This window comes from Heteronotia binoei, chromosome 21 (assembly GCF_032191835.1).
Source record: "Heteronotia binoei isolate CCM8104 ecotype False Entrance Well chromosome 21, APGP_CSIRO_Hbin_v1, whole genome shotgun sequence".
In the NCBI taxonomy this organism is placed as follows: Eukaryota; Metazoa; Chordata; class Lepidosauria; order Squamata; family Gekkonidae; genus Heteronotia; species Heteronotia binoei.
The window spans coordinates 76205297-76229235 of record NC_083243.1 but is presented as its reverse complement, the minus strand read 5'-3'; the positions used below and the strand labels follow the sequence as shown (position 1 = coordinate 76229235).

The 23939-nt window shown below is 40.9% G+C and overlaps 1 protein-coding gene across 1 annotated transcript in view; it reads left to right on the top strand.

The window, feature by feature from the left end:
* FSIP1 (fibrous sheath interacting protein 1) overlaps window positions 1–23939 on the top strand; it is a 175712-nt gene that overhangs the window by 35365 nt on the left and 116408 nt on the right. Inside the window, 1 exon segment of the mRNA XM_060261235.1 lies at window positions 13343–13477. Within this exon segment, the coding sequence (XP_060117218.1) occupies window positions 13343–13477 (135 nt within the window).

Below are 23939 nucleotides of genomic sequence, written 5' to 3'. Positions count from 1 at the left end.
CAAAGCTCATTTGGGAAAGAGCAGAGAAAAGTCAGGGAAACTTAGGAGTTGCACAAATGCACCATGATGCTGTGGTCAAGTGTGTGTGTGTGGGGGGGCGGGGGAGACACATTCCCCACAACACTGCTTCCAGATCATCTAATCCATGTGAAAAAAGTCCAAAAGTTCCTTCTGCTTTTCCTCCTCTTTCTATGTAGCTTCATGCGGAGGTTTTGCTTTCTGAAGAACTAGCTGAAGAATTAAGTTAGGCAGCTAGCATACTATATGATTAAAGGGATGTAATTAATCACATATTTACACAGAACAAGGAATGTAGACAAATCCTTTATTCACACTTATCTCTGCATTCATAAAAAATATCTGACAAGCATTTGCCTCCTTTATCGTTTGGCCAAAAGATAAAATATCTGAGGAGGACATGAAAAAAGGCAGTAAATTAATGGACAAAAGGTTAATGCAAAGTTTTGGGGTGCTTGATTTTCACACACTGTCCTCCTTTGGCAGACAAATGGAATAATAATCAAAGGAAGTTTCTTCATATTATTCTAGTGCCTTGGAATATATGTGAAAGCAAGAGTCTGTTCCTGCTGTGCTCTCAGGGCAGAGCCTGTGGCTCCCGAAGCTGTCACTGGTCCAGGACTGATTATTATCCATCCTGGGCTTTGAGCCAGTTCAGTTTTATGGGAAAATGCCTTGTTTTTGAAGAAAAGAGGAGACATTAGTTTAAAAGCCCAATTAAAGGAAAGTAGTTCAAAGAAAGTTTGGAATGTCAGAATAAGATGTAGAGGTATTTGCGACAACAAGAGTGTGACTACACTTCTGAGAGATACATTCATAACATTATGTACAGTTAAATGTATTTAAACCATTATTAAGATTACAGAGTGAGCTACAGTACAGTTGTCAGTAAGTAGCAAGTGCAAACTCATTTTTCTGGTGTAATAGTTGGGTTGATCTAGTCAGCTGAGCAGGGTGAGCCTTGGATAGTATTTGGATGGGAGACCACCAAGGAAGTCCAGGGTTGCCATGTAGAGGCAGGCAATGGCAAACCATCTCTGAACATCTCTTGCCTTGTAAACATACGAGAGATCACCATAAGTTGGTTATAACTTGACAGCACTTTCCACCACCACCACAAGTGGTAGTCATGTTAATTAGCGTCTTTGATAACTGTTGTTGTAACATAAATAGTTACTACTGGAGTTCAGGTGATAAATGCTTTTGCTGCTTGTAAGTCTGTAAGTAGAGACTGTAAGTAGAGACATGAACCCCAGAGAGCACTGAGGTCAGCCGGGAAAAACTTGCTGACTATCCATGGACCGAGAGAGGTGAAGCTGCAAAGTACCCGTAACCGGGCCTTCTCCTCTATAGCCCCGAGCCTATGGAACCAACTTCCAGAGGAAATGCGGGCCCTGCGGGACCTTGAACAGTTCCGCAGGGCCTGCAAGACCTTCCTCTTCCGACTGGCTTTCGCTGATGAAAACGGAAATTGCTAAGGAAACCGCCATTATAAACATAAACAGCAAACATAGCATTAGCACTTATTAATTTTAATTTAATCAACTTTTAAAGCCTACGTAGAATTTTAATTAAAATGTTTACAATGTTTAAATGTATTTTTATCTATTTCTGTATAACTAAACCTAAATTGTGTTGTTAGCCGCCCTGGGCCTGCTTCGGCGGGGAGGGCGGGATACAAATAAAATTTTGTTGTTGTTGTTGTAAGTAGAGAAGAGAAATAGTTGGTTGTGAGGTGAAGTTTCTTCCCAGGTAACACTGTGATGGCCAGTAGGCATGGGCATGGAATGCAAAAATGGTGGTTTGTGTTGGTTGTGTTTCATGTGATTGCCCTGAACTGGAGGTTCATTTCATTTTGTGATTTGTATGGTTCATGGTCCATTGTTTTGTTTGGTTTGGGAGATGTAAAACTCACAGGGAGTCTTCAGCAGGCTCTCTTCCACCTGCCCTCCAAGTTTAGCAAAGATTGAATTTGGAATGTCCAAGTTAGAGCCCCCCAAAGCAAGTAACACCAGGAAAGGTCATCTTCAGCTTTCACAATGAAAACTAACTCTTATCTAAGATTTCAGGTTTTCACGTCTGGTAACATCATTAGGGTTTGTAGAATCTTTCGGGATCAAGTGCCGTGTTCTACTGGAGAAAGTTTTCCTTTCAGACGTTTCGTTCTCAGCTGCGGAGAACATCCTCAGTGGCGTTGCAGCCGGAGCAGGCGCTCAGACCTTCTAGTGAAGGTCTCTTGGACCTTCTAGTCCAAGAAGGTCTGAGCGCCTGCTCCGGCTGCAACGCCACTGAGGATGTTCTTCGCAGCTGAGAACGAAACGTCTGGAAGGAAAACTTTCTCCAGTAGAACACGGCACTTGATCCCGAAAGATTCTACAAACCCTAATAACTCTTATCTCTTTGTGCTGCAGTGCAAAGTGAAATCAGCAGAGTGAAGGTGTCTGCTCCCTTAGGTCAGAATGGGAGCTCTGTAGTTGGCTCCTAGAGCTGCCAGTCAAGCTATGGACAACTGCGATGGGTGTTTCAAGGGGTCCCAGAAGTCCACTCCCAGCATTGTCTAGGAATTGATTGAATTGACTTCAGGCTGTCTGAGAAAACAAACCACAAAGACAAACCAAGTGAACATCAATATTTTAAAAAAGGGGGTTCATTTTCCAGTTTGGGCATGGTGCAAGCAAACAAACATTTGGAACAAACCATGAATCAGCCCATTTTGAGCATGAATCGCAATTCATGGTTTGATGCCCCTGTCTAGTGGCCAGCCATAGCCCTCTACAAGTAGGTGTAGCTTGTCATGTGGGGGAAAGAGAATCTTCCAAAATTCTCTATCTGGTGCAAATTTTTAAGATAAATATTCTGCATCTGGTGTGGTGTAGTGGTTAAGAGTGGCAGACTCTAATCTGAAGAGCTGGGTTTGATTCCCCATTCCTTCATGTGAAGTCTTCTGGGTGAACTTGGGCCAGTCACAGTTCTCTTAGAACTCTTTCAGCCCCTCTTATCTCACAAGGTGACTGTGGGGAGAGGAAGGAAATATGATTGTAAGCTGCTTTGAGACTCCTTAAGGTACAGAAAAGCAGGATACAAAAACCTACTCTTTTTCTGTGTACTTTGTGTAGAAAATCCCACCAACGTTGCTCAGTGCCTTAATGCTGCTTTCCATCAACAGAGCCCTGAGCACGGAGCTTTTCAGCTGTGAAGTGGAGAGAGGGAAATGGTAGAAGGGAAGCTGATTGAATCTAACTGTTGTTACTGGACAATTTATGAAACATTCTGTTGTTCTAGTGCTTGCTTTCTGGCAAGCATTTATCAAGTATCTGAGAGGAATACTATCTTGTGAATAAGGGCCAGTATATACATTCCAAATAAATGGGGAAAGGATTGGTTTGAGTTACTAACATTCTTCTGTTCTCTGATTCTTCATAATATTTGAACTAGATCTAAGAGGCAAGTTCTGTGGGAAAATATGGATCCCCATTGAACAAACAAGATTGTGTTTTCATAGAATCATAGAATTGGAAGTGGCCATAGAGGTCATCTAGTCCAACCCCTGCTAAATACAGGATCAGCCTAGAGCAGGGGTATTGAGCTCATTTGCTATGAAGGTTGGATCTTGACCTTGTCAGGCCAGGCCATGTGTGTCATAAAATGTAATTCCAGATCAGGGAGATATAAACTTTATAAAGGACACAGACAAACACATACACTCAGCCTAATCCACTTCACTGGCTTGCTGAACTTCAGCCAACAGAAGAAAGACAGGCTTTGCTCAATAGCTCTGCTGTGCAATCAAGAGAGCCAGGCAAAGCTAGCTGTCCTTCCCCCACTTCCTTCCAAAGGGAGGAGGTTTGCTCTGTAGCTCCTGTGCGATTGAGCAAGCCTGGCAAAGCAAGTTGTGAAGCAGAAGGAAGCAAGAGAGGGAGAAGGAAGCAGATGACAGTGAGTCACTCGCAGGCTTGATAGGAGCCCTCCAGGGGCCTGATTCAGCCCCTGAGCTGCATGTTTGACACCCCTGACCTAACGCATTCATGACAAGTGTTCATCCAGCTGCTGTTTGAAGACTGTCAGTGATTAGGAGTTCACCACCTCCTTAGGCAGCTGATTCCACTGCTGAGCTACTCTTACTGTAAATCCCCCCCCCCCAATAGCCAGTTGGTATTTTCCACCTGTATTGTAAGGCCATTATTATGGGCACAATTCCCTTATACGGCTGACAGCAGAAAGAAAATGTGATAGTAAACTACTGGTTTTTGTGGCCTGAAAATCTACGCTGTCTTTCCCTCTTCTTATAACATCCAGACTGGAGAACTTGAAATCATGTACACTGTGTTATGCTGTCTTGGTTGGTCTTATAAAAGCGTTGACATGGCATCTGTGTTTGTTTTTTAAAATTTTGCTTTGTATCAACATGGCTGCCTGCAAACTCCATACTCTACAACATTGTAAAATGTGTTCTTTCTTCTCCGTCTCATTGGTGAAATTTTGATTTATGCCCCAGGTGCAATTCCAAGCATAGTTACTTGGCAGTAAATGCCCTTGATCTCAATTGGATTTACATCTAGTAAATAGCACTGTAAATCTCCTTTTTGATATTACTGCAGACTTCTTCTCTGTCTCTTTCACTCAACATCCTTTCCCCAGCATTCTGCTAGCCACATAATTGTGTGTTTTGTTACTTGGACAATGTAATGTACTTCCTCAGTCCACACACTGACTTCTTATTTCCTTCTGTCCAGATACAAGTTGCTTATACTTACCTTCAGAGTTCTCTATGCTGCCTTTCTGCTCTTATGTCTTGATACACCACACTAGTCTCTGCTTCCTTATCTTCCCTAAACAGATATGTCTATACCTGGAATCACTTCCCAGAGCACCTAAATGGTGCCACTTCTCTTTCTTCTTGGAAATTCCCCCTTCAATAGATACTTAAATATATGTTGTATTTGCTCATACCCATCTTTTGTTACCTTTGCTTCTTGATATCAGTGTTTACTTCCCTTTGTTGTCTTTCGCACTTGCAAAAACTCCTTGGAACAGATTCCTGTCTCTTTATTATTGCATTACTTAATAAAGCAGATCAGATGGTGTGCTAAAGATATTATTCTAGTTAAATTAATTTTTTCCTAATAGGGTAATTCTGCTGAGCTCTTTTTTGAGCCAGTATAGCAATTCTGGCTTGATTGACCCCTGCCTAAAATGAAACTATATAAAATGGACAATTGGGCCACATTGTTAACTACAGAGGTTGTTCCAGTTGACTGACATTCATCAAAATTAATACATAATTGTTAACTGCCCCCCCAAATCTGAATTAGTTGTATTAATGTGAAATAGTTATGGCTTTAATCTGAAATAGTTACTTGAATAATCTGAAATAATTATAGTTTAATAATCTGAGTAATCTGAAATAGTCATAGTTTTTAAATAATCTTTTTATTTCTACATGGTCAGCTATGTATCCATGTGTTTTCTGCTACAGATATTCAAACTTGCCTGCCAAGGGCTGTGCTTAATAGTAATTTCAAAGCAGAGTCTCACAATGATATCGCATCAAGTATAAAAATGTAATTATCAACACCTTAGAGAGACATTTGGTTCCTACCACTTGTTACTATTTTTGAAGAATATAACAATTCTAGATGTGTGTCTCTTTAATGCTTAACAAGTGGCTTCAATAAGTCTATATGAGGAATTCAGTTTGGCTGTTACAGGAAAGTTTGTGTTCATCTCCCTCTCAATCAGTCCAGCTGGATTCAGAATGTTTTTTCCATTATTTGTATTGTTTTTAACTTGGAAACTGCTCTAGTCCAGGCCTCCTCCTCTCTAAAGCATTTATTTCTTCTCATGCCAGTTTAATTAAAATCATTATAGTGATGTCTGTATCTTAATTTTATTTACATTGTATTTGTTAACTGCTCTTTTAGTTGAGCAATTTTTTTTTGGTGGGGGGGGGGATGGAAAATGATGGAGGACAATAGAATCAGAAGCCCTTTGTGCTTGCTAAGGCAGTGCCTTTTCCTAAACTGAGCAGGATGTTCTTGAGCCGGTATTGATGGGAGCTGATATTGATTAGGGATCAGCTGTGATGTTAGGCAGCAGATATCCAGGAAGAGGGTTGATATAGTTTACTGCCCTTAGTAGCTTCCTTTGATCCTGGTTCCTTTAATGCATGTGCAAACGTTCTCTTCTGCCACAAGGAGTCACATGTTGATATTCCTCAGACTCTTCTCTCTACCCTAGCAGTATGAGAAAACACTGCTAGCTACCAGGCTCTCCCGTATTAACACTTTAAGTAATAGAACATCAGCAGATTCCTAAAGATGTCCTTCCAACATCAAGATAGGGTGAGAGATTTGACCCAGGCATAAAGTCTTTGTGTGCCTGTAGTACAAGTGGAGGAGTAAACAGTCATAAGAACATAAGAGAAGCCATGTTGGATAAGGCCAGTAGCCCATCCAGTTCAACACTCCATCACATAGTGGCCAAAAAAACGGGTACCATCAGGAGGTCTATTAGTGGGGCCAGGACACTAGAAACTCTTCCAGTCAATTTCCAGAGTTGCTCTATGTATTGAGTATACCCCTATATTTTTAATGTAACTGTTCTTCAGAAGTTACACACTATTTACCAAATCTATGTGGTTCATGATAGTCTTTTTATCTCCGCACTTAGTTATGTCCATGGAATTGGCAACAACTAGTTACCCAATATTCCTGTCTGTGAAACTGTTTCCTCATTAATTACTGAGTAATGTTACACAAAATTATCTGTGTACTAACTAAAACCACATATTCCAGAGCTTTCAGACATTTGTGGATAGCAGCAGAGAAAAATATTCAGAGGTTCATTTCCAAAAAGTTTTTTTTAATTTGCCTGTCCTGATTGCTTCCTCTTATGCCACCCCAGATTGCTTCACTGTTGTGAGCCAACTCCAACTTCATCTCTTAGTACAGGCAAATCCATAACAAAGTAGAAGAATGAATATAGTACTGTGAGATTAGTCATAGCAATATAACAGGGATTTATTTGTCTTGGTGCATGTCAGAAGTCTGATGCCTGGCTTTGAAAGCTATGCTTCCAAAAGAAAATATAATTTGAAACTCTTCTCTTAAATCAAAGAGAGTTTTACAATACTAAATATTGCTGATTGTATTTTTTAAGGGAGAGGGAATCTTTCCCCCCAAGACTAACAAAACTAAAGAATCCTGCATATGTTATTGCATAATTTCTTCAAATTCCATTATGCTAGATTTGATTTGAGGACACTGTGATGGGCAGGAGGCTGTCCTGCTGCTGAAGGAAAAAGCAGCCACTCAGCTGAGCCCATGGGAACACTATTCCGGGATCCAGTTGCCTTTCAGAAGAGGGGTGGAATATTGGAGGGACGCAGGGCAGGAGGAGTTTGGGTCTGCCTCAGGAAGAGTGCAGTGATAGTCTGGGTCTGCCTCAGAAAAAGAACAGGGAGTTTGAAGGGTAGCTTTGTCTGATTGTGTGGCAGAGTGGCTTAGCTCTATCTCTGGGAGAGAATAGAGTATCCAATTGTTTTGTTTTTTGTTTAAACAATTTTATTAATAACATATGGTAACAATGTCTGTTTATATCATTACTATCCCTAACCCATATGATATTTTCTAATCCCCCCTCCCTCCATTACTAGACTCCCGCCGAAGTTATATATTTGAGTTCACTTATAAATCAAAGTTCAATTTCTCCCTTTTCTTATACTCATTATTAAAAAATTGTCCAATGTCTTTTTACATTCCACTCTTTCTCTATATATCCTCTAAATTTCTTCCACTCCCTTTTAAACACTTCCAAATCATAGTCTCTTAAAGTTCTTGTTCGTTTGTCCATCTCACTCCACGATAAAACTTTCACTATCCAGTCCCATTTCTCTGGTATTTTTTCTTGCTTCCACAACTGCGCATACAGTGTCCTAGCAGCTGAGAGCAAGTACCAAATTAGAGTTCTATCTTCTTTTGGAAATTTTTCCATTTGTAATCCCAACAGAAAAGTCTCTGCAGCTTTCTTAAAGTCATATCCCAAAATTTTAGATATTTCTTGTATCATCTGCCAAAACTTTTTCGCTTTTCCACAAGTCCACCACATATGATAAAAAGAACCTTCATGTTTCTTACATTTCCGACATCTATCCGACATCTTTTTACTCATCTTTGCCAGTTTTTTCGGAGTCATATACCACCTATACATCATCTTGAAACAGTCCTCTTCAATACTCTGACATGTTGATATTCTCATAGAGTTTTTCCAAAGATATTCCCATGTATCCATCTGTATTTCCTTATTTACATTAAGAGTATCCAGGAGTATCCAGGAGTAAAGGAGATTGTGAGCCAGTTTGGTGTAGTGGTTAAGTGTACAGACTCTAATCTGGAAGAACCGGGTTTGATTCCCCACTCCTCCACTTGCACCTGCTGGAATGGCCTTGGGTCAGCCATAGCTCTGGCAGAGGTTGTCCTTTAAAGGGCAGCTTCTGTGAGAGCCCTCTCCAGCCCCACCCACCTCACAGGGTGTCTGTTGTGGGGGAGGAAGGTAAAGGAGATTGTGAGCCGCTCTGAGACTCTTCGGAGTGGAGGGCGGGATATAAATCCAATATCTTCTTCATCTTCTTCTTCTATCCAATTGTTAAGCCTACCTCTGGTAGTGAGCAGACCTTGTGCCCTTTAGTCCGGCTCTGAAAAAGGACAGGCTGGTATGGGTGGAATCCTGTGTGTGAGAGAGGATCCAACCTAGTGGCTAGTCAGTAAAAGCCTGTATGTTCCTGAAAGCATTACAATTCAAACCACACTCAGAACCTATAACTGGCCTAGATTTGTGTGCCTCAGCTGGGCTTCTCCTTTGACTATCTGGAGACCTGTGCAGAAGATCTGTTTTTTGAAACCAACCTGTGAATAAATAAAGCTTTTGTGTTGTTTATATACAAATTCTGCCTCGATCTCCATATTCTATTTGTACACCATAAAACTTATAGCAGTGAACCGAAAGCCTATAGCACCCACTGCTTTTAGAACACCTGGTAACCAAGGGGAAGGTTTATAGTGTGAAACAGACGTGGTTCCCACAAATCATAACAGGCTATGTCTGTCCCTCAGTTGTAGGAAAGGCCTATTACAGGCAGTTAAGCTAAGTTCTTTGCCATTAATTTTGTTTTCAAGGATTTCTGTTACTCCCTCAGTCATATGGCTAGCACTGTAATAAATGTGAACAAACAGGTCTGCATAGAACCAATGTCACCTCTGTACTTTCAGACAGCTGTTTAGAAGCCTTAATACTTCCAGCTGGTAGTATGATGCCGGTGAGGCACTTAATTTTTTAAGTTGTTTTAGGGTGGTACTCCAACAAATTTGTCAAGCACTACTTGAATGATATTCTGTCTCTGCATCATGGAAGGAATCATGGAGTAGAACTATCCAAGTTGCTGTTTATGGTTTATTTGTTTTTTAAGCAGCACTAACTCTGCACAGCAGCCAAATGCATCACCAGGAAACAAATAAATATGTATTTAAATGTTTCTTTCAAAGGGCAGACAGGGCTAGGCAAGTGAGTCCTGCTTCTCTTGGACCTTTCTTTTTCAAAGTGCACTAAATGAATCCTGTCATGCTGGAGTTGCATCACTGAAAAGTGCATGAAGGAAATTTAAGCCGACAAAAAACAAAAATGGCATGGGTGTATAGCAGAAACAGTGACTCTGTGGTTACTAATTAGATCATTGGAAATATCCAATAGATGCTTGTGATATTCATACTTAACAATTCCAGTGCCAACAGGTGCATTGTCTTGGGGTAGGTGGGAAGATAATATTTCCCTGGGTATAAAATATAGTGCATCCAGTGAGGGAAAATGTGATATCTCTGCAAAAGAGGCACAACAACAACAAAAAGTTTGGATTAATGGAATAAACATGTCATTTCCTGGCCTGGCGGAGTAGCAGCAATAAAGATGAAAGTTTCCATCCTCTAAAAGAGAAAATTGTGGACTATGCACCATAACTAGATTAGAAGACATAACTAGAAATCTGTATAATCAGGATTTTCCTTGCTAATAGCTGTTTTTGCACACCCAAAACATACCATTCCTTTCCCTTTTTTTTTCAGTTGATAGTCTGCCAATAGATATTGCAGAGGTGTTATACTCATTGCTTTAGTGAAAAAGTGTTGTATGTTCATAACATTATTTAGTTTCAGATTTCTCTTTTAACTTATTCATAGACATAAAGGGAAATTATGGGCACATTCATGTTTGGTGCAGTAAGTTGTCTTTGTGGGAAATCTTTCCAAAAAAGGGTGGTTGCTTGCTCAATTGAATATATTGGAAGTAGGTTTGAGCTACAATAGCATATCTGATTATCCAGGTAGGATAACCCCAGGAAAGAGGAGAGGGGTAAAAAAAGAGGTGGGAGTGGGTGGTGGCTAGTGTATTTTTAAAGAGAAGAGGCTTTTCTTTTCATTGCACAACACTTAGCAGTGTAATAGTATACGTATATCCTGCCATTCTGTTCCACTGGTGCCTGTGTGTTTTGCTGGCAGAAGTCATCTTGAGCCCATGGGCGCTGACAAAACAAAACTGACCTCTTGTTTTTATCTTACAGCCTCTTGTTTTTATATTTCACAGCAGTGCTTTTGTTTTTAAAGAAAGCTGAACTGCCCTATGCAGTTTGTTCAGAGAGCATAATGCAGAAATAATGATCTGTTTAGCATAATTTTCTCATCTGTCTTTCCTTTGAGGCCCTTCCCTATTTCATTCTCCTAACAACTTTATACATCAGGCATCTAAGGCCCTGACTCTGTAACATGTGTAACAGTCACATGTGAATTGCAGGTTCTCTGTACCCACATGTGTGGAGTACTTGTGGAGAAAATACTTGTCTTTTTTTTTTTTGGAGCGGGGGCTCTTTGACCTGTTGCAAAAACTCACAATTACAGAAAAAAGTCATCTATATCTTGTATTCTGATGTTCATTAAGCCAAGTAACTCTTAATTACAATGGCTATTTTAGCTTAAACACAGTATTCAGAACTTTGCTTTATGTTATAGATATGTGGCTTTAATTAAAATCTGGATGGCGTTATTTTGGCAGTCTAAAAAAAGAGATCCAGTTTAGCTAAACATAACCTTTGATTGTTCATATTTGCCAAATATTAACTCAGTTGCTTTAGGCTCAGGATGTAATGATGTCACAGAAGTAAGTGAGAAGGGTGTATATAGAAGGGTGTATAGCTGAATATTGTAGAAACTTTCCTTTCTGTGATGAATAGTTCTTTTATTTTCTTCTTTTAGCATTGACCCTTCTAGTCCTGATAATGGAACAGGAAAAAACCTTCTGTTTCCCAAGCTGTGCATTCAATTTTAAATAGTGGGTGATTTGCACAGAGATTATGGAAGAGACACTGAAAAAGTGCCAGAAAGGTTGCCAAAGTTCAGAGAAATTTTTGACTAATGTGTTATATGCTTTTTAAAAATAAAAAAATTGACTAACAATTTACTGAAATGCAGGGATCATTTTGTAGAAAAATAGGTCGTGGAGGTCATCCAGGGATTGTTATGCAGCTGCACATACTATTCAGTGGGCAAGGAGGTGTAACTCTCAGAAAGGTTCAGGAGCTGCACTCCTGTGAGCTCCCACTGAATCCAAGGCCTGCTGAACTGTATAATAGTAATTTTTGTATGAAGGTGCTAGGTATGACATTTGCACTGTGGAAAGTCTACAGGCTGCTTCCCATGTTTCAAAATTCCTACAAGAAAGACATTTTATGTAAGAATTTAAATTTTTACCTTTAGCACTCTTATCCTGCCATTACTCCAAAGAGCTCAGGGCAGCTTACAACATTCTTTGTCTTCTGTTTTATTCTCAAGAGGCGTGAGGAGAGGAGGGGACTGGGGTTGGAACACCTAGCCTGCAACTGGAACCTATGGCTGAGTATCTGTCGCACCCTTTCTTTTGTAGGGACCTTAAAGCCTGATGCTACCCAAAAGCATGAGAGTTGGGGGAAAATCTAAGAGATCTGATCAGCATCAGCATATGCCAGCTTGCCTGGGGACTTTGCCCAAACACTGGGAAAGGAAAGGAAGGAACTTTTGCCATCTGACATGGAATTTGTTTAGAATATATGTATTTCTTAAATACCCCATCATTTTTGTCTGTTCCTTATTTTGTTTATTAAAATTGTATTTTGGCATTTTATAATCCATTTTGGAGCCTCATTGGAGGGGAAAATGGGGTAGAAATGCTGAATAGCCAATCGCTACACCACATTGACTTTCTAGCTAAGATAGATTTTGGGCTGATTTTGTTTCTTGGAGTACTCGAGTACTAATGGCAGATACAGTACTTTACTTTGATGGTATTGGTGTTGATTTCTTTGTCCTGAGAAATTAATCCTTTATTTAAAATAAGCAGGTCATTAACCCTTATGCTTGAAACAATGTGAACAATGCCAAGTGCTATTTCAGAAGCCAGATAAGTTGCTGAGTAAGATTTTGATTGACAGGCAGATAGGCTTCTTAGCTTTACATAGAAAACCCAGAATAAATTATTAAAAAATACAGAAATGCTCACAACATAATTTATGGGGACTTCTATACTATCTTTGGAGACTGCAGCCCTCCCTACTTTCTCATTTAAAACCATAGGGTAACTCATATTCACAGATTTGTTTCTCCTCCCATAGCTTAATATAACATACATTGGAAATGGAACAATATTATATACTTTTCTATGCATATTCAAATGACATTTCTCTTGTAGCAGTTGGATTTACCATATTTTTCTCTTAAGAGGCTGGACAAATTTCACTTTCTTGCTAAACTGTTTTTTTTTTTAGGTGGCACCTTCAAAATTGTTGAATTTCTTGTGATATTAATTATTGTGAGTCAGAGCAGATTCAAAAGCAATACATTCAAAAAACTTTAAGATATCACAAGACTCTTTGATGTTTTGACTGTAGCACACTAACATGACTCCTGCTCTGGAGTTTTGCCTTTCTTGCTGAAAGCCTGCTTCGTATATTTGGAGTTGGAAACTAATTTTCCAACACTGCAGATTAGATGGCAACCATGGAATTTTGCCCATTTTCTCAATAATATATAGCACAACTCATTTGCTTGAACCCAGCTGGTAGTGATTTCCTATACATGCTCTTTAGCCCAACAATCACTACTACTATTTTCTGTTGATGGTATCCTATAATGTGTCTAATGCAGACTAATCTGGAAGGGCTCAGCTTCAGTGGAAGGGGATTGGTCTAGATGGTCTTCCTTTCTTTTGCAGCTCTACAGTTCAGTGATTGTATTATTTGGGGTTTTTTTAGGAGTCTCTGGCTTATGCAAATAGAGAGTTGGAAACTATTCCAGGTGAAAAGGTTTTAAGAGACACTAAAGAAGAGCGTAATCAACAAAATCGGCTCAAAGAGATTGATCAGCAGCTGAAAAACCTGGAGAGGACTGTAAGTCTAAGAAATATTGTTTAAAAGGAGAAGTGTTTTCATCTTCTGATTATAATTTGAAAAAAGGTTGCTTTTATTAATATTATTTGTTTCAGAACAGAAGAATTGCAGCTGCTTCTATGCCATGATTGCTGCATGAAGATAAAATACTTTTAGACTGCTTATACATATTTGTGGGGTTTCATGTTGCTTGTGTTGTGTTCTTTCTTGGGATACATACATAGGGTCTTTATATGTGTACTTCTAAGTCCTGTTGTTGGATCCAGGGAGATCCAGTATCACTTGTGGTGATATTTCAAGAAATAGAGAGAAAAAAGGAGAAGACTTCAGCACAATTAAGTCATTCTCTGGTGGTTACAGTAATAAACAGAAGAGCAAGAAGGGAAGGCAAATTTTAAGATGCAGTGAAATCACATCACAGTCACATAAGCTGGGGAATGCATTGGAAAGCAATGTAAACAATTCCTAACTGAAATGTATGTATGTATGTATGTATGTATGTATGTATGTATGTATGTATGTATTTATTTATTTATTTATTTATTTAATAGGCTTATATTCTGCCTTTTCCCATTAGGGGCTCAAGGCGGATCACAACATATAAAAATAGCAATAAAAACCTACATATCAAAGTTAAAACACCAATTTAAAATTAAAAGTAAAAACAATAAATAAAATGCACCATTGGTGGACAGGGCACAGCATATCAATAACCAGTTGCACTGTAATAAGCATGATGTTACTACAAGGGAGGCCAAATGATGGAATAATAGGACACCTGCTGCCTCAACCATAGGCCCGGCAGAACAGCTCCATCTTGCAGGCCCTACAAAATGGTAGTAATTCAGATAGTCCCATTAATGGTCCCATTAAGCTAGATGTGTCCATAGAGAACCCATATATAGATTTATGTATTCGGTCCCTAAAAGAAGAGAAGAGGAAGCAGAGAAGAGGAGGTGTTGTGGAGAGAAGTACTAAGGCTGAAGCAGTGAATGGAAGGAAAAAGGGTGGGAAGATGCAGGACAGGGTTTTGAATCATAGCCAAGCAAAGTTAGGAGGAGAGGGTGAGAAGCAGTGTGATGTCCTAAAGCTGGTTAAGAGGGGTGGGGGGAGGAAAGTGGAGCAGTAGCATTCTGGTGAAAAAGTAAAGACATCCTCCACACCCATTTATTCCCACCCAATGCACTCTGTACATAAACAAACCACATAATTTTCACATGGTCCTTCAGAAATGCCCCATATATCTGCATTTTAGTTTTATTTTGTTTTCCAGTTGTCACCAACACAATACAGAAAATGTAAGGCTATTTACTATAAAATTAATATTTAATAGGAATATAGAGATTCTACATGCATTTGTCATCTAAATGAGAGTGCTCTGTATTGGACTTGAAAAGCAACATACTCTTAATGTAGGACAAAATGAAATACCCTACCAAGAGGGCTAAAGGCAGGCTAAAGTGTGCAGACCAGACTTGTCGTCTTGAGAGTTAAGCTGTCTACCACATGCACACATCCAGGACATGACTGGAAGGGTAGGAAGACTCATCGGGCCCACAGATTATTATCCTTTCTTGCCAATCCATGTGGGAACAAATGATATTGCCTAGCACAACCCAGAATATATTAAAATAGATTGTGTGGCTCTGGGTAAGAAAGTGAAGGACCTGGGAGCACAGGATGTGTTTTCATCATTTCTTCCTGTCAAAGGCTGGGGCTTAGGAAGGGAAAGAAGAATACTGCAAATAAACAGCTGGTTAGGTTATGTAGATGGTGTCATCAGGAAAGGTTTGGATTTTTGGACCATGGATTACGCTTTTGAGATGAAGCTCTTTTATCAGGAGATAGTTTGTGCCTTGCAAGGGTAGGAAAAATGTGTTTGGTAAGAGCCTTGCAAACCTAATAAGGATAACTTTAAACTAAATCATACAGAGGAGCAATACAAAAATTTAAAGCCTAGTATGATGCCAAGAACCAGAGATAAGAACGCTAAAGTTTTGTGGGGAGTGGCACATATGCTGGGTAACATTAACTTGCAGGTAAGTACAGAAACAAAAACCTCAGGGAACATAAAACATGGATTTCATTGCCTCTACACTAATGCACAGAGTATGGGAAACAAGCAGGAGGAACTGGAAGTCCTTACAGGAAGGTGACTATGACCTAATAGGCATTACAGTGAATAATCAAAAGTACAGGAAAAAAATCATAAATAGAAAATGGAAGGATATGGTATGCTTTCTATAAAGGGCTCTGCAATGGCATCAAGTCAAATTGGGATATGTTATAATGTCATCATCTAAAGCAGGGGTGGGGAACCTTTTTTCTGCCAAGGGCCATATGAATAGAACATCATTTGCAGGCCATAAAAAATGATCAACTTAAAAAGCAGTGTTCCACCGAGGGAGAATTATTCAGGCCAGCAAAATTAATGCAAATAATTGTTTTCCTATTTGAAGTCATGTGGGGAGAGCCTAATCTGGCACACACAAACACACACATGGCCTGCCGCCCTAGGCAAATGCATACGTCCAGGGCTTTTTTGTAGAAAAAGCCCAGCAGGAACTCATTGCATATTAGACCACATCCCCTAATATTAGCATATTAGATCACACACTCATTTGCATATTAGGCCACACCATCTGGGATAATCAAGTGCAAACTGAACTGTGACAGTAACTTTTCCAGGCCCTGCAGAAATTCTGGCCGTCCAGCCAGGCCCCAGGGAGGCTGCCGCACAGTACATCTGGGCCCTGTGATCCCTGCCTGGCCCTGGGGAGGCTGCTGCACTGCGCAGCTTGGCCTCACGATCCTCGCTGGCCAGCCAGGCACCACAGAGGCTGCTACATGGCTCAGTTCGGTCCAGCAATCCCCGAGGGCCACACCAAGTGACCTTGAGGCCCTTATATGGCCCTCGGGACAGAGGTTCCCCACCCCTGATCTAAAGCAGCATGCTAAGGAAATCTACCATCCTGTTAAGTTTCTGTGAAGTGCCAATCTGGGAATAATGACCATAATTAATAAACATCCTGATAATGTCTTTTAAATGCTTGCCTATCTATAACTGTTGTTCATGTTAATGAGAGAGGCTATGAGCATCCTATTATAGCTTGTGTGTTAATGTAACTTAGGGTCTTATATGTCATGAAGTTTGTTCTTCTGGTATCAAAGATGAGCATGTATCTTTGCCACTATTTTATGCATAAGTAAGTAATTATTCTTCTGAATAGAATGAAATAGGTAGAAAGTAGTTTGTTAGCATCATAGCCTAAGTTTAAGAAGCAGATAGGCAAGCTACTAAAGAAAATAAATACAGACTGTGATCTGTTTCTGTCACTGACCTTTGCTCCCTTCTTTCCCTTTTTGTCACTGACCCTTGTTATTTATGGGCATACAAGTCTGGGCAGGGATCTGCAGTTTGGGAATAGAGTCTACAGTAAGTGATGAATGTACTTTGGAATGTACTACTGCGGATTCATTAAAATACAATGAATTTTAACAGGTCAGTTTCAAAGTCTGATCACTACAAAACAGTTTATTGGAATCTGCTGTGGTATACAGCTCCCCCCCCCCTTCTCCCACATACCAGGCATTTTTCTTGACTTAAAAGCGTATACCAATGACCTTATAAGGCAGAACCTATTATTCACTTATTAAATAGTAGATTATAAGCAGCCTCTTCCTGTGTATAACTGTCAGACAAGTTTTTGTGGTAAGAGAGCTACTGTAGTACTTTATGCCCACCTTCCAGTTTCCCAAAGGGCTAATTAAGGTACTGGGACAAGTGGCCAGGTTATAGGGTCAGTTCCAGAGGCTCTGCTGTAGCAACATAAAATAAATTCAGAAGCACCTTATTATAGCAAAATTTTAAAAAGTTAATATCAAAATAAAAGAAGTTCTGTGACATTTTAAAGGCTAACAATATTTATTCCAGCATGAACTATTATGAGCCATGGTCCCCAACTGCCATGGTTTGCAGCCTGGAGACAGGGGAGGGTGAGCCAGGTGGAAACATGCTGGCCCAGTCAGGGTCTGACTGTATGGCTGAGTGGGGGCAGGACTTGTGCCCCCACAGTGACCTGAACAGGGCCAATCCTGACATGGAGGCTGTCCAGGTTCGGGGCACGCTTTGGGGGCAGTCCAAGGATCAGTCTGCTCCCCAAGGGTCTTGCCTTTCCTCTATAACTTAAAGTGGCTGCCGGGCTCCTAGCCTCACTTTTTTTGGCTCTGCCCCCACCCCCACAATCCCTTTAGTGTTGGAGAGCACAGCTCTTTTGCAAGGGCTATTACAGGCCATCGAGCACCTCTTGAAACATGTGAGGTGGCTGGATTCCTACTCCTCAGATCTGAAACCACATGCAGTTACTGAGATGGGGGCAGAAGGAGGCTTTGCTTCCCTTCATGGTTGGGTGATTCACATGATTCCAGGGAACGCTCCCCTCAGATGTGTGGTTCAGCAAAAAAGAACAATTCCAAGTGTCACACTGCCCAATAGCTGGAGTCCATCAAATGACAAGGGAAAATCAGATGAGTTTTCCTCTGATGGACTTGACACATGAACCCAGACTATATTGGCTTGCTGGGATTTACACCCCAGGCTTGCCTGCCTAAATTCTTAAGTGCTTGCTCAGATCAGGGCAGATTGCGGGGCTGAGGAGCCCTGATCTGAACAATTGCCTGGTCATTTTTACTAACTGGGAGGCCCCTCCAGGCATGCACCTTGTACACAAGGTCAGGGAGTGCATTTTATATGGTTACGATGTAGATGTGTTTTCCCTGCTAAAACCCGCTAATAATGAGGGCAAGCATGGCCCACGCTTTGAAAGTAAGAGCACCAGCAAAAGCAGCACAGAGCAACTTTTCTTAATTGGCCCATGGGCTACACTGTATTTCCGGATGTAATCTTACCCAGAGTGTGGCTGGCACCTGGGCAGTCACACAGGCAGCATTCTCAAGGCCACGGCTGATGACACAGTGGCCATAGAATATGACGAGTTTTGCAAGTGCATGTCCCATAGAGAGCTACTCACTGAGACCTCCTTAATGATAAAATATGGCTGCTAACTGTTAGGCCCCTATTCAAATGCAGAGCAGACCTGCTAAGGGCCGAGGCCAGCTTCAAGCGAGGACCCTTTATTGGTACATTTTATGGGAATATAATCAGAGTATGTTTCAATGCTCAAAGTGTAAATTTGAGCACAATTGTGATGTGTGTTTTGGATCCCATCCCAGGCCTTCATGCTCAAGGGAATCAAACAACCCACAGCCCTTTCATTGGACCTGATCTTCCAGTGGCTCTGGTGGCAAAAAAGGATAGTGGATCAGGCTCCTCTACAGCTGCCAGTGCGGCCAAGTAAAATTATCACCTCCTGCAATATGGCCTTAGGCTTGGCTAAGACACCAGTCTCCCTTGCCACCCTTGCTAGCTAAGTACTCTAGCAAGGCTTCTGCCAAGCACCTCTATTGTGGGGTTTTTCCTCAGGTTTTGATATCCATTTTTTGGGTCCAGACATCCCCACTGCCACACTAATTGCCCACATGTCACTTACTATTTGGATGACTTTTTATTTGCTGCCCCACAAGTACCACAGTTTATATGGACTGGCTGTTTGTCTTTCAGATCCTTTAATTAGAATTGGGAGTTTCCTTGCCCCAAGAAAAAACCTCAGGGTCTGTTCACTCAACTGACTTACCTGGGTATTTTGATGAATTCTGTTCAAGACACATCTCACCTGCCTGATGACAAGCTTATTTTGCTTCAATCCACACATTACATCACACAACCTTTATTGGCATAATGCTTCAGTCCTTGTTAATACAGATTGTTTCCTGCAGCAAATACAACCTTAAGGAAATCCAGGGTCTTTTAGGCCACTTCAATTTGGCTTGCAGGGTAGTTTTCCTGGGATGTGCCTTTTGTACTCATCTCATGAGATCCACTTCTGGGGTTATTGCATCCAACCATCACATCAGGGGCACACAAGGCATGAAGAGGACCTGAGGGCTTGGCTCAGATTCCTAGCAAACTTTAACAGGGTTTCTATTTGGAAGTCCCCCTTATCTCCTGGGGATGCCTTACAACTCCACATGGATGCAACTGGCAGTCTTCGTTTTGAGATCCGTTCTGGATAGTGGTGCTCCCAGAGGTGCACTGTCCATTAGGCCAATACTGACATCCTTAGGGATCTGACATTCCTTGAATTCTTTCCCATCCTGGCTGCTATTGTTAACTCTGGCAAAACATCTTTTGAGACAAACATGTCCTTTTCTGGTGTGAAAACCAGGTGGTCATCAGGGTCATTAATTGCCAGCTGTCACAGTGGGTAATGCTGTTGGTTCACAAGTTTGTCTGGACTTGCCTCTCAGCTAACAACATCTCCTTTTCTGCCCAGTATATTTCAGATGAAAATAATGACATCACAGTTTCAGGAGGAGAGATTCAGGACCCTGGCCCCAGACATGATCCTGCACCTGGATCTGTTACCAGAGGAGCTGTGCATGGTTAGCAGCATGTGGCATGCAGGGAGTTTTTGGGTCCATTGTCCCTTCTACCAGATGGGGAGATCTGCATTCCTAGCCTTTTCTATGTCCATCAGTTCCATGACCACTGGTCAGCATCTGAGGCTGTGGTGCTTCGTTACTTGGCCTTGAGTGGGGCTTGTTGCCAAAGACAATGAACATTCACTTGTCTGCTATATCTTTTTATAGTAAAGCCTTTGGCTTCCCCAACCCATGTAGCTCCTTCTTTGCACAATATGCTATTGAAGACTGGAGAAGTCACTCTCCCCAGATGCCTGACTCATGCAGGCTCATTTCTTTCCAGGTACTAGTGCTACAGGGAGTTATTCAGCAGCTTCTGCATGTTTGCTGGTCACTGTTCAAGGTTACCCTTTTCCAGACAGCTTTCATTTTCACCTTCTATGGAGCCGTTTGCAACAGTGAGCTCCTTGAGGCCTACAGGTGAGCCTTTGCATTGCAGGATTGAGTTCTCTTCAGCTTCATATCAGATTAAGCTTCATATCAGATTATGTTTATCTAAGACTGAGTAGCAGGGTAGGGGATTTCAGGTCTACCTCTGGTCAGCCCCTACAAGCCTCCCTTGACCAGTTCACTGCATGAGAGAGTACCTTGAAGTAAAGCCCTCTAGTACAGGCATCTTTCTTGTTCATTCAGATGGATTGTTTCTTTCTAGATTCCAATTTGCCAACATTCTGTTCACTTGCATCATGGCACTGTGGCTTCCTCCTGAGGCCTATGGTATACATTTTTTCCGCATTGGGGCATCCGGTTTGGGTCTCCCCAGAGACAGGATTCAAGTCAACAGTTGTTGGTGCTCCTCTACATACGGATCCTATATTCACGCTCAGCTTTCTCCTATTGTTAATCTTTCCTCTTTATAGTCCTGTTAGAATGACCCAAGTCTTCTGGATAGTCGGATACAGCATTGTCTTCTGGTCAGGAAGCTATGTCACTTTGTCTTGTTGGAACACTGACTTGCATCTTAGTGATTGCCTGCAAATCACCTGGTTGGGCCACAGAGGAATGCATTGGGCTCTCTCTCCTGCTGACCATCTCTCACAGCATTTTTTGTTATGGACTGTCAAACTACATGGTCATCCAGTTTGGGGAAGATGACATCCCTATGCAATAGGGGGCTGTGCTCGTCTTCTCCATCACTGCAAATTTACAAGTTCTTGTTTGGAGTTCTTGTTATGGTAGTGAGCTGCTGGCTCACTACCAGGTGACAAGGGAACCATCCAGCAGCAGGTGCCCAAGTGTATGACAGAGCTTGCCACTCCATGGTTTTCCCCCAGCAGGTGGTCGGGGGGAACAGGTGGTTTGATCAGCAGGCATGTCCCTATGTTACGCCAGTGCTTCTGCTGTTGTGTTCAGTAAAGCCATAGTGAATTTTTTCTAAACATGATTGTGTGTGCAAAAGCTTATGCTGGAATAAATATTGCTGGTCATTTAGGTGCCACCAGACTCATGTTATACAATCAATCTGGTAAAAAGCTGATCAGGCAAATAATGAGAGACATGAAACAAAGGCAAAATATTTTATTGAGGTGGAAAGACTGATCAGTGAGATTTCACATCTCTTAAGGCCAGGTTTTAAGAATCCTTGGTCATCTTTTATCCACCAACCATTTTAGCCTCATTGATTTAATGGACCAGGCTACAGTGATTGCTTGAGGACTGGAAGACCAATTTGTATAAGACTGAAAGCATGTTTTTGTTGTTTCAGCTAATTTTATTAAAATGGTAGTAAAAAAAAGAGATATTCTTTGCAATGCAAGTGTTAAAAGAACTGTAAAATTGCACAGGTGATCTAATACATTGCATGAATAATTTGAAAACATTATTTTACATTTATGCAAAAATAAATAAATAGATGCTGAGAAATCAAGATGAGTAGCCATGTTTGTCTGTAGCTGTAGAAAAGAGTAAGAGTCCAGTAGCACCTTAAAGACTAAGACAATTTGTGGCAGGGTAGGAGTTTTTGTGAGTCACTGCTCACTTCTTCAGATGCTACTGGACTCTTCTATATAGTGAACATATGAAGCTGCCTTATACTGAATCAGACCCTTGGTCCATCAAAGTCAGTATTGTCTTCTCAGACTGGCAGCGGCTCTCCAGGGTCTCAAGCTGAGGTTTTTCAGACCTATTTGCCTGGACCCTTTTTGGAGATGCCAGGGATTGAACCTGGGACCTTCTGCTTCCCAAGCAGATGCTCTACCACTGAGCCACCGTCCCTCCCGAAGTTTCTTTTTTAGTATCTGTATTTTGGAAGCGAGGTGGAAACAGTGATATTTATGAATAAAATTCATAATTAAATCTCTCAGTTTTAAGCATTTTATAATAAGCAGAGTCCACTCAAAATTATTAAATTTGTTATTATTTAAGGTGCATTTATTCTACCTTTTTGGAGTCCTGATCAAGATGGCTTACAATTAAAACAGTGTCACAATATAAAACAAGCCATGATAAACATTATATATGAATATATCGATGCAAAATCCCATGAATTTGTACAACTGCTTACAAATATACTGTATTTAAGTAAATGTGAACTGATGTAGCATGGTAGCTAAGTGAATGTGCTATGATCTGGTGAGTCCAAGGTTCAAGTACTTATCTTTGTCATAAGCTTACTAGGTAGCTGTATGTAATTCACTCTCATCTGCAGTATGAGGATAGTGATGAGAGCCAGTTTGGTGTAGTGGTTAAGTGTGTGGACTCTTATCTGGGAGAACCGGGTTTGATTCCCCACTCCTCCACTTGCACCTGCTGGAATGGCCTTGGGTCAGCCATAGTTCTGGCAGAGGTTGTCATTGAAAGGGCAGCTGCTGTGAGAGTCCTCTTAGCTCCATCCACCTCACAGGGTGTTTGTTGTGGGGGAGGAAGGTAAAGGAGATCGTGAGCCACTCTGAGACTCTGAGTGGAGGGTGGAATACAAATCCAATGTCGTCGTCTTCTTCTTCTATAGGGCTTTTGTAATCACAATAAAATGTGTGTGGTGTGCTTTGAACAATGCAACTGCTATTTCAGTTCAAAGTATTACAAATCTTTTGTCCCTCAAAAACAACCTTTAGCAAAAAAAAAAAAAATCCCATGGGTGAAAATACATATGTAATTCATTTACATTCTCGAAAAGAAATGTCTGGACATATTTTCCAGATTTCTCTACATCGCTTTCTCCTGGGGTTTAGTCTGATGGCTGTGCATTTTCTCTTCTCTTGATGCTACAGCAGCTACTTTGCACATTCTTTTACCATTCAGTTCCTTGGAAACAGTTGATCCTAGCTTTGTTTAGCAAACTGCATTATCATTAAAATGCCCCCACCCCAAGACAACTTTTATTCTATTCCCTAAAGGGCATTAGTAGAGCACTGTGGAAAGAACAGTAAATGTAGAGATATTGAAAACGTTGAGAATCTACTTCGATTTTGGTTCATTTTTTTCTTTGGCTCATTTCAAGTAAATCATCAGCCCAAAAGTTGTGCAACTAAACATCATTTGTAGGATTGTGTGAGCTTATGTCTCCACTATATGTAGCTCTAAACTAAATTGGACCTTTTAGTGTATAATTTGTTGTTTATAATATTTCTAAATTATTCTGACACAAGGGGTGCTTTCACATATGCTAAATAATGCCATTTCAAACCACTTCAGTGACTGTTTGCAAGTGGATTTTGCCATTTCACATAGTAAAATTCAGCTGCAAAGTGCCCTGAAAGTGAATTGAAAGTGTGTTGTTTAGTATGTGTGAAGGCACCTTAGGAGTAAGGCCTGTTGTGAAGAAAAATACAGTGGGCTCTAGAAGGAGGCTCTGGGCAAGTGCCTGCCATCCTTGCTGTCTTCCCACCCACCAACTGAAGCCATTCACTCCCCCCCACACACCTCAAAGGGAGCTGATTTCTGCCATCTGAACAGCAGTTGTAATTCTGAATAATCTCCAGAC